General features: G+C 44.0%; 1 protein-coding gene across 7 annotated transcripts; it reads left to right on the top strand.

The window, feature by feature from the left end:
* Window positions 1-293: 293 nt before the first annotated feature.
* Window positions 294-3625, top strand: LOC147610551 (fatty-acid-binding protein 3, chloroplastic-like). Of its 7 annotated transcripts, none has more exons than XM_086786202.1 (7): window positions 294-740; window positions 1401-1636; window positions 1959-2060; window positions 2152-2307; window positions 2554-2774; window positions 2928-3094; window positions 3353-3625. In XM_086786202.1, the coding sequence occupies exons 2-6, from the start codon at window positions 1423-1425 to the stop codon at window positions 3084-3086; spliced, it is 852 nt and encodes a 283-aa protein (XP_086642328.1). In that variant the 5' UTR covers window positions 294-740; window positions 1401-1422; the 3' UTR covers window positions 3087-3094; window positions 3353-3625. The 7 variants fall into 7 exon arrangements, with proteins under 7 accessions (XP_086642328.1, XP_086642324.1, XP_086642327.1 ...); XM_086786198.1 differs by having other exon boundaries at window positions 3232-3625; XM_086786201.1 differs by having other exon boundaries at window positions 3228-3625.
* The last annotated feature ends 7694 nt before the right edge of the window (window positions 3626-11319 follow it).

Below are 11319 nucleotides of genomic sequence, written 5' to 3'. Positions count from 1 at the left end.
TGGTGCCTATAGGTCAAAGCCACCTCTAGGCTAAGTTGTGGAGATTGCTTTCATGTTTCAAGCTACATAATGAAAAGTCACAGAAAGAGAGGGATTCTAATTGCAACCACTCGCAAGTCCAACCCTTGTGACTTATGCCTATTATTTTCCATCAAAATGACAAACTAAATTATAAGTGGAATAATAAAGAAAGTTAACTTTATGCACTTTTAATTTTCTATGATGGGCAAGTCCATACCTTCTGGGTAGCTCAGAAAGGAGAGTTCGGAGTGAGGAACTTGGGAGAAGATTGGGTGGCACTAGACATGCACCGCAAGTTTCATTATTAAGTATTAGTAACACTCTTGTAGAGAAGAGGACTCAGGTAGAATCCTCGTCTTGATCAAAGATTTCAAGGACTAAACATGTCACATACCACATCTCAATCTAAGATTTCAAGGACTAAACATGTAAACCAAAGCAGATGAACTTACAAATTCACTCTTTGGAGTCCACAGGCCTAGTAGAAAAACTCTCTGACCAAACCTTAGGAAAACTCTCTGACCAAACCTTAGAGAGCAGGATTGTTATGGGCCGGCTTTGATGCGTGTATAAGGACTTTTGTAGTGATATGCTTATGCGAACTTGGAAATTATCATCCAAAGCTAACCGTTTTATGGTCGACTGATCAAGCTCCTTAACCTTCCATTCTCTTCTTTGTTTTTCGCGAGGGTGCACCACATTGTACACAAAATCTGCAGGTAGACATCTGCCTAACCCCCTTTTAAGCATGATTTGGCTAATCAAACACTTGGGTCTCGCTAATCAAGCATAGATTTTGGGTGATCAGGTTTAATTTAGTCTGCATAAGTGTCCAGGCAACGTTGCATGCAGTTCCTATGAATTATATTGTTGGATTATATCACTGTTACCTTTGATTTTGTTTGATTGTATGAATCAATTACATGTGAGTCCTCGGTGTCTGTTTTTTTTCCTAGCAAATATACCCCCCCCCCCCCCCCCCCCCCCCCCCTCCCTTAAGATCCTTGTGTAGTAGCATCTTGAGTAGCTTGGTTTCCTGCCCGAAGGCGGTACAATTATGCCCCCGGGGTGCCTGTGGGGATCTGAACTCGAGAACTCCCCCTTCCACACCTCTAGGCTAAACACCCATTGGCTAGCAAATAGAAATTCTATGTCGCTGTACATCGAAATGCAGACAATGTACCTTATGTGCATGTGTATGCATATGTTTAGCCCATTTGTGAAGAACCCAACCTAAGTATCTTGTGTGTATGTGAATCTCATGTGTATGTCCAAGTATATCTGTGTTTATTAAATGTAGACATTGCTCTTTACTAATCATAAAGATGTTTGTCTTTTATGTATCTTGTGTATATGCCTAAATGGAGACATATTTATAGAGAGAGAGGGTGGCTCAGCAGGATGGCTATGAGCATGCAGCCCACAGTGGCAATGGCAGGATTAACCACGGCCAGAGGCGGCATTAGCTCCCACCATACCCCTTCTGCTTTCTTCTTCTCCCCTATTACGTCCCCTAACCCTTGCCCCCTTCATCATTTTACCCCTCTACGCCCCCTTCATCGGCCTCAATTCACCCATCGGGTGTCACCGCGGCCGCTCATCTTTGCCTCCACAGGTAACATTCCCTCTCCTCCTACCTTTCTGCCCCTCTTTACGAACATTTCACATTCACCTGATTTAACCTCCCCCTATGAGACATCACCTGATTTAACCTCCCCCTATGAGACATCACATGCATTCATGTTCCTACCATAAAGGCAATTTAGAACAACCAACGTGTTACGCATATGGCTGTTTGGGTGCATGCACTTATTGAGCCATGGATATGTGATCCCATCGCTCTATGACTGTTTATCATGTCTCCAATGCAGACATCAAATAGAAGAGTGGAATGTAAAACTAGTCCCGAGTTTTCATCTTGTGGCTTGTGTATGCAGTGGGAGCTGAAAAAGTTGAAATCGAACCAACTACAAATGTGAAATTTTCAACCTCCATCTTGTCACCGGGAGGTTCTTCACCACTCTCTTTGGTTGGTACAGGTACGTTTTCTTTGATCTGGGATGCCCTTTGTGATGATATCAGTGCAACATCTCGTGACTGCAAGTGTTTAATCCTTGCTTTCTAAAACAGGTTACAGGGAGAAAAGCATTGCCTTCATTCAAATTAAAGTGTATGCGATCGGCATGTACTTAGATGCTAACATTTCCGCCTCTCTGACATCTTGGAAAGGCAAAAGAGGGGATGAGCTTTCTAAAGATGCTTCTTTTTTCAAGGCAATTGTAGAAGGTATAAATACATAGAATGCTAGCACGACTATTGTTTCTACACCCTTGGGAATCCTGATAACTACTTTGCTCTACACACATCAACAGAAATTAACTTTTAGGTCTCTTAAGTATTTGACATTCAGCAGAGTTGCATGCACCATTGTCATTCTCTTGTTGACAGCCTTCCAGTACAAAATGAAATCATGCCTGCAGTTTGCACGTTTTGATCACAATGGGCATGAAATATGTTGTTTTTTCTACGCAGCCCCAGTGGAGAAGGGGATTAGAATTGTTCTTGTAAGAGATGTGGACGGTGCAACATTCTGGGGAGCCCTAGATGAAGCCGTTGCAGCAAGGTTAAAGGCAGCAAATGCAGGGGCAGCCGGTCAAGAAGCATTGGATGCATTTGGAGAGGTGTTCCGAGGCAGGTCCTTGAAGCAAGGGACTTCCATCTACTTAACTTGGGTTCAACCCTTCAAGCTTCAGGTAGAGAGGATGCCATCATTGAAAGCTTGTGCAGCTCTTTCCTTGTGTACATCATGTTCAACATTTGAAAGATTATTTTGAGTATGCCTTTGTTGAGGTGTGATCATCTGAACATGTAATGATGCATGCTGATGGGTTGGCTGTGCTCAAAAGGTTGCTGTTTCAGGGGATTCCATGGTTCCGGAAACTGTGGAGGCCTCAATTGTCTCTTCTGCCCTGGTATCCTCACTCTTTGATGTGTACCTGGGTGAAAATCCTGTCTCTCCCACAGCAAAGGCATCCATAGCATTGGGTCTTGAAGCCTTGCTATAGGTGAACAAGTAAGATTTCAGTCTCGATTTTTCTACACTTCCACATGCTACTAGCTCTCACATATACATGTGAAATATGCCTCCATTCATTTATGGTGGTAATATCCTTTCTACTTGCCAAACCATATTTGAATACTTGAAGCCAGGAGTCAATTATCAACATCATCAGCCATTCAATCATCAAGAAAGATGGATAAACTTTTTTCCTGGATATCTTCATTGATGACTAATCAATGCATCATTTCGTGGTTGGTGCCGGTTTTCTAGGTCATGATAAAATATACTTGTATGTATTGTGTGTGGCAATTGTGTGTGGATTGAAGATATAAGATTAGAAATCGAAGATATATTGTGTGTGGGGCAATTGCTCATGGATTGAAGATTTGAGGTCAGAAATGGAAGATAGAGTCTAGCAATTAATTACCTTCATTTTAATAGCAAGTCATTTGGAGCTAGATTTTTATTGAACTAGATTCTAAGCTATTATATCCAACATTATCCTATATAAACTTTGCAATCAAGTGGTGGCATTCGACAAAACTCCATTTCTGGATTCAGTGGTGTGTGTCCACTATCTATGTGGTCTTTGTAGCATTGTACCGGTGTAGCCTCCACTTACAATCGCATCCATCGTGCTTGCGTGGCCTGCATTTCTGATGTGGCATCCATCGCCAATGTGGCCACCACCCTTTTCTCTACATGTATCATCACGTGGCCTCTGTAGTATTGACATGTTATCCACTACCCATGTGACCTTTGTAGCACTGACCATGTTGTTCGCTAGCTGCATGGCCTCTGCTGACGTGTCGCATCCATCGCGCTTGCATGGCCTGCGTTGCTGACATGGCATCCATCGCTAACATGGCCACCACCCTTATCTCTGCCTGTATCATCGCACCTTTTAGGCTTTTTGGTCAGGCTGAGCAAGACCATGGATTGATGTTGTACATTTGATGATAATGCACCAGTAGGTCCATGATGTTGTACATTTGGTGGTCATACACCAATAGGTCAAAGATTTTTGAGGTTTTGGGAAAGTTTGTTTGAAAGAATTGTTTATATCTATCTAATATCTTTTTATAATGCTAATGCAAATAAGGTGGCATGGTTTTTTCTTGATTCCGTAGTATGACATGTTAGAAATGAATGCTGCATCCTCAAATTATAATGCTGGGGCACCCACTAACTCATGTATGTAAGGCCCACACTTTGGGTAGCCCATGGTTGACCATCCAAGACTTGGGGCATCCCTGTCTGTACAGATGATGGTGGCTTAGGAAGGTTAGGCACACTGCTCAAGAGGCTACAAGCTTGTCTGGACCAATCTCCATTTAGACGCTTAGGTGGAGTTGTGGACTTTACCTGAGGACATATTGTCCTCAGATTGTGAAGCCCAAGTAGCGCCCAGATGGTTTTGGATGGGCCTTGAAAGCTACAAGGCCAAGGATTTATTATGTCTTATTATTAACCGCCCGAGGTTTTATTTGACCCAGTCGGCAGCTGCCACACAATGACTCCAAGGATCCACATAGGCTATTTAGGCAGTTAGGCTCCAGCCTATCCATACACAAGTTATCCACCTTTGTTGTCTAATACACCCTAGCTTTCTCTAGCATCATACACCATCTATCTCCGCAGCTCCAAATCCTTTCACTGGAGCACACGGGTGGGATGCTTACACCCATCTGTTGTATGAGAAACATGAATAATACAATATTGTTATTCATCTTTATTATTTTTAAGTTTTGTGATGTGTGGTTTTGCATATAGTACACGTTCCAAATTGCCATTTCCTTTCACTGGAGCACACAAGTATGCTATGAGAAACATGAGTAATACAATATTGTTCTTCATCTTTATTATTGTTTCGAGTTGTCTTTCATTCACTGCATGTTGTATCTCAGGATTCACATTGCTTTTAGTTTTTTTTCTCTTTTTTGGGAAAAGGCCCAGAAAAAAATAAATTTAAAAAAGCTAAGAAAATCTACCTAAAGAGGTATGGATCGAGAGAGAGAGAGAGAGAGAGAGAGAGAGAGAGAGAGGCGCTTTTTCTATGACTGGCAGCTCCCTTAGGGTTTTTCTTTTTGTATGAGTTGACAAAATTTGTTGCTTTGGATCCTTCTCTTATTTTATATATGATAGGAAACATAGCTTCTTTTTGTATGGTCTCTGTACTCCTTGTCTGTCTATGATAATTTCTATTGGCTTGTAATCTTGTTCACTATCACTGAGCGAATCTCTGGAATTCTTTGTTCTGCAATTGTCTGTAGCAGAACGCTTGCCCTTGTTCCTCTGCTGAAGTGAAGTGATGATGTCTTCAGAATGCTTTCCTGACCTGTTCCCAGGCTGGGGCAGATGAGGAAGTGGGAAAAGGAGGCTCCTTTTATAGGCACTTTGTGTGCCTTCCTTGAGGGAGTCAGCCTGCTCAACCTGCCAGACTGTTGCCTCAGGACCTGCTTTATGCTGCTTGACTGCTGCCCAGCCTGCCCATACAGCTGCCCGACACCTGCTGTCCCGCCTACCCGGCAGGTCTTGTAACAAGCTGCCCTGCTGCCTGACTTGGTGCATCCTGCCTCTTAGCTAATCTATGCCGATGTCTGGTGTTGAACACTTGGCCTAATAAGCTCCGGCATCCATATAGACGTCAACTTCAGGTGGGTTAGAAGCCTGTGTGGGGTTTGTGCAATTGCCTAGACTTACCCAAGGCTGCCGTGATGGCCATTAGTGACATGTCCCTTGAGTAAGGCTATATATATAATGATGATATACTAAATTATCATTATATACATACATATATATATGTGTGTCTGTATGTGTGTGTGTGTGTATATATATATATATATGTACACACACACATATGTATGTATGTGTGTGTGTGTGTGTGTGTGTATATACATATATGTATGTGTGTGTGTATATATATGTATGTATGCATGTATGTGTAAAGATACACATACATGTACACACACACACACACACACACAAATATATATACACATATGTGTGTGTGTGTGTATACATATATGTATGTATGATACATACATATACATATACATATGTATACACACACATATATGTGTGTGTGTGTGTGTATATATATATATATATATATATATATATATATATATAACTTCCTCACTGCTTCTGTTCTCTATTGTTCATGTGTGGCATATGGAGCCTGACATGACATACATGTATGGTTGGTGGAGCTTGACATGGTGTGTTTGTATGGCATATGGAGCCTGACATGACAGTACATGTATGGCTCGTGGAGCTTGACATGATAGTACATGTGTGGCTTGTGGGGCCTGACATGGTGTACATGTATGGCTCATGGAGCCTGACATAATGTGATTCCTTGGGACTAGCTATCCTGGAGATCTTGTGTATTTATGTTCTCAGAAGGTTCCGAAGGATCATGAGCCCTGGACATTTTAACTAATACAACTAAGCAGATGGGTGTTTCTTCCAGTCTAGCTACACTCATGTGTGTGCATGACTTTGATTTTATATTTGGATGACTTGTTTTGTTTGCCTGGACAATGCTTGAGATTGCTGCTTGTGTTGTCCATGGGCCTAGGACGCTTGGGCACCCTGTGGACATGTATGTACACATCTTACATGTGCACACCTGTTTGGGACTGAGAGGTGGTCTACATGTGTTTTGCATGTGGTAAGTGTACCAAAAAACCCAATTTACAGCTTTATGATTTCACATACTAATAATTATGGGTGTAGGTCCACACTCACTTATAAGTGACCGGACAAATTATAAGTTATTCACACTGGGCATGACCAATTTAATACACGTGGCGGCCAATAGATGGGCACTGGGCACTGGACAAGATTTGGACCAATCTCTTGTAGGCGCCCCCTTCTGGACCAAAAAAGCACACCCCTGGGCTATTTTCACCGATGGAACTCTACTACGGGGCGGGGGGCGCTCCAGTTTTGTATAGGGGCTTCCTTTCTAGTGCATGGGAGGAGCTGGTCGACTAGTTCTGCAGCTTCCTACAGCCATCTACCACTACCTACCGTGATGGAACTCAACGAGGGGTGTGGCCAAGGCTAGTCAACTTCATCTGGTGGCTGTTTTTGATGTTGGCCGATTGTTTACAGCCCTAAGAAGCTGCTAGTCAGGGCATCTGGAGACAGGGAAGTGTTGGGAGGGACATCCATCTCATCGGAGACCATCTGGCTTGTGAATATGTACATATATATATGTGCATATGTACATATATATGTGTACATATGTACACACACACACACACATATATATATAATATATATGTACATACATACATATATATATATGTGTGTGTGTGTGTGTGAGTGTGTGTGTACATATGTACATATATATATATATATATACATACATATGTATATATATATACATATACATATAGATATATATGTACATATATAGGTATATATATATGTATATATGTACATATATGTATGTATGTATGTATATATATATATATATATATATATATATATATATATATATGTATGTATGTATGTATGTATGTATGTATGTATATTGTCAGAATATGCAGCGGAAATGAAGACAAGATCTGAAAACACCTAGAGCAAGTGCACAGCAGAAAAACACAGAAATGAGAGAGAGAGAGAGAGAGAGAGAGAGAGAGAGAGAGAGAGAAGCGTATAACTCTGCTATATACACAAGAAAATCCCGGAATACAAGATATAGAGTGTGGGGGGCAAGGGGGCATTTTATAATGGCCCAGGCAGCCAGTCGGCCTGCTGAAAAACAGTCGACAGCCATCATAACTGCCCACGATTTGCTCCCTCGAGTCAGCCACCAGCAGTAGACACCTGTCGGCCAGCACTAGACTAAATTAGGCGGGCACATCCACAACAGAGGCCTTGGTGTAAATATACAGACAAGAGATGATTGCTAACACACCCTCTCAGCTCGTGGATGTGGAACCAACCCCAGTGAGCTAGAGTGCCGCCGGAGCATAGCCTGAGATAGAGACTTCGTGAAGAGGTCCGTCGCATTGTCCTCCGTCGAAAATAAAGAAGCAAGATGTCACCAGTCAAGATCTTCTCACGAACAAAGTGATATTGTATCTCATGTGCTTGGTCCGGGCATGGAAGACCGGGTTCTGAGCAATAGCTATACAGGTCTAGTTATCGCACTGGATGACTGTGGGCTCCTTCTGTGGAAACCCAATCTCGCCAAGCAACCTCCGCAGCCACACAACCTCGCAAGCAGCACCACACAGTACTCCTCCTTTGTCGATGACAAGGCAATAGTTGGCTGCCTTTTACTGCTCCATGAAACCGCTCCTGAGCCGAGGGAAAAACTGTAGCCTAATGTGGATCTCCTCATGTCTGGATCTCCTCCCCAATCTTAGTCACTCCAACCTTGGAGTCGGACTCCATCCTTCAATCCCCCTCTTGTGTAAAAGAGTCGAAGATCCTTCGTACCCTACAGATACTGCAAGATCCGCAATCCTGCATCCCAATGAGACTTCAACGGCATATGCATGAATGAGCTCAACAGCCCCACAGATAAGCTCAAGTCCAATCTGGTGTTCAGCAACCAGATCAATGAACCAACCAGCTTCCGGTACAAAGAGGCATCGGCTCACAAGGATCATTCATTGTCAGCTTCGTGTTCGGGTGCATTGGCGACATGATAGGCTTGCAGTTCTCCATCCCAAAGGATCATTCACTGTCAGCTTCGTGTTTGGGTCCATCGGCGACGTGATAGGCTTGCAGTTCTCCATCCCAAAGGCCTCAAGCAACTCATGAACATACTGCTGTTGAGAGACAAAAAACCCCCTCTGGGTCTACCAGATCTCCAATCCCAAGAAGAAGTGGAGTAAGCCTAAGTCGGTCATCTCAGACTCCTTTGACAAGGCAGCCTTCATCATTGTAATGTGCTCCACATGACCGCCGGTGAGAATGAGGTCATCCATATAAAGGATGATCAGCGTGACCATGACGTGTTCCTGAAAGAGATATAGGTTGGGATCTACAATCTTTGAAATCCAATCCGTAGAAAGAAGGAATCAATCTTCTGATTCCAAGCCCTGGGAGCCTGTTTAAGACCATACAAGGCCTTCCGTAACCTGTAAACCATCCCCTTTGACCCTGGAACCTCCTGGAGGCTGCTTACCATTAAGGAACGCAGATTTGACATCCATCTAATATACGGGCCACCGCTTAGAAGAAGCAAGGGCAATAATGGTTCGAATCGTGGTCATCCTCGCTATCGGTGCAAAGGTATCCTCATAGTCGATGCCAGGCCGCTGAGCATAACCCTTAGCCACAAGTCTAGCTTTATGTTTGTTCATCAACCCATCTGACGTATACTTGGTCTTAAAGACCCACTTGACACCAATGACAGACCGTTTCGACGGCCTTGGTACCAACTCCCAAGTGTTATTCTTCTCAATGGCATCCAGTTCCACCTACATGGCATTCCTCCAAGTATCCTGTGCAAGGGCTTCCTTGACGGAAGTGGGCTCGTTGTCCCGCATGATACGAGACATCAAAGCATAGTTTACCTATAAAAGCTCCCCTGAATGACTTTTATCATGGACTCTGTGTGATCTTTGAGGTCCGTCCTCTCTGGTCCATTCAGAGGGAAGCTCCGTGACACCTGACTCTCCTGAAGGGTGTCCACTAACCACCTGGGTACTCCTGTTGCTGCTGCGAGGCCTCATCTCCAGCTACGGGCTCAACCTCCTGAACTGACTGAGGTTGTCCAGCTGGAACAATCGACTGGGAATCATCATCAGAATCCTCTGGGTCTCCAAGAAGTGGCTGCTCATCATCAACAATGGAAACTGGAACATGCTCCTTGCTGACAACAACCTCGTTCCTCTTTGGATCACATAACCTGTATCCCTTGGAAAGAGAGTTATATCCCACAAAAAAAGCTTTTGGGACTTTGAGTCGAGCTTCCCCCTCTGCTTCTTCGGAATGTGAACATATGCATCACTCCCAAACACGAAAATGGGAGACATCAGCTTTCCTGCCAAAATATGCCTCAAAGGGAGTCATGTTCGATATTGAAGTCGTCGGAGACCGGTTGAGGATATGGACAACCGTAGCCACAGCCTCTCCCCAAAGTGGACGAGGAAGATCACGATGCTCCAGCATTGTCCTCGCCATCTCCACCACAGTCATGTTCTTGCGTTCAACTACTCCATTCTCTAACGGCAAACCTGTATTGGCCAGCTCCCTCTTGATGCTATGTTCCGCACAAAATCTCACGAAAGCATTGGAAGAAAAATTACCTCCTTTGTCAGCCCGAAGAGTCTTTACCTGCAAGCTAGACTCTTTCTCCACCATTACATGCCACTCCTTGAACCGAGCAAAAGCTTGGTCCTTCTGTGAAAGGAAATAAACCCATGTGAATCTGGAACAATCATCAACATTTATGGGATCGTGTCAATGCCAAAGTCCGTTCTTTCATCTTCCTCAATTGCACATTCCTCAATTGCACACCACAGGTAATCAATCATATAAAGCATATGACGCTGGCCAGAGGTATTTGGCAGCATTTGGCTTCTCTCTACAACAGGGTATCACCCATGAAGAGAATCTCCTTGGAAGTTCAGATGCGGGTGATGAATCTCGCAAAGTCGTCGACGCGAGAGCACATCAACAAGCTGCAGGTTCTTCAACAGGAAGTTCTCTAGGCAGGGAAAGAGATATCGTTAGAGGATATGGCCATAACGTTGCTGTCACATTTTCCCTCTCAGTACTCAGCCTTTTACTCTTTGTTGATTACCAGTGGTGGCAGGCTCAGCACCATCACATGGAAGGAGCTTGTGCCCATGGTCTTGGACCAGGAAGAGCGATTCATGAACCCTCCACAGGGCAGAGGTTCTGAGGCCTTAACTGGCCCCAACGGTCGAAAGGCCGACAAGGACAAAGGGAAGGCTTCATCAGAGAAGTCTTCTGAGAAGAAGCCCGACTCAGACCGAGAGAAACTGAAGGCCGAGAGGACCTGTGATGATTGTGGCGAGAAAGGCCACTGTTGGAGGCAGTGTCCTCAGTGGACTGGGAAGAGTGCCGATTCTTCAGCTTTCAGCTGCAAAGACTCTAGCCTTTGTGCACTTAGAGATGATGGACACGAATGCTTCATCTTCTTCGAGCGAGGAGGCAGTTGGCTTCACCACAAAGGATACTTGGGAATGGATTCTTGACAGTGGTGCTTCCAGGCACATGACTCCTTCTCGTGACTTCTT

This window comes from Cibotium barometz, chromosome 49, assembly GCF_041138505.1.
Source record: "Cibotium barometz isolate CiBa-2024 chromosome 49, ASM4113850v1, whole genome shotgun sequence".
In the NCBI taxonomy this organism is placed as follows: Eukaryota; Viridiplantae; Streptophyta; class Polypodiopsida; order Cyatheales; family Cibotiaceae; genus Cibotium; species Cibotium barometz.
Note: the sequence above shows the minus strand (reverse complement) of the source record. Positions and strands in the feature narration are given on the sequence as shown.

Excerpts from the sequence above, each read along its gene's own strand:
- LOC147610551 (XM_086786202.1), top strand. The coding sequence starts at position 1,423 with ATGGCTATGAGCATGCAGCCCACAGTGGCAATGGCAGGATTAACCACG. Across the intron at positions 2,308-2,553 it reads TTTCAAGGCAATTGTAGAAG|CCCCAGTGGAGAAGGGGATT; the intron begins GTATAAATACAT and ends TTTTCTACGCAG. Across the intron at positions 2,775-2,927 it reads TTCAACCCTTCAAGCTTCAG|GTTGCTGTTTCAGGGGATTC; the intron begins GTAGAGAGGATG and ends TGTGCTCAAAAG.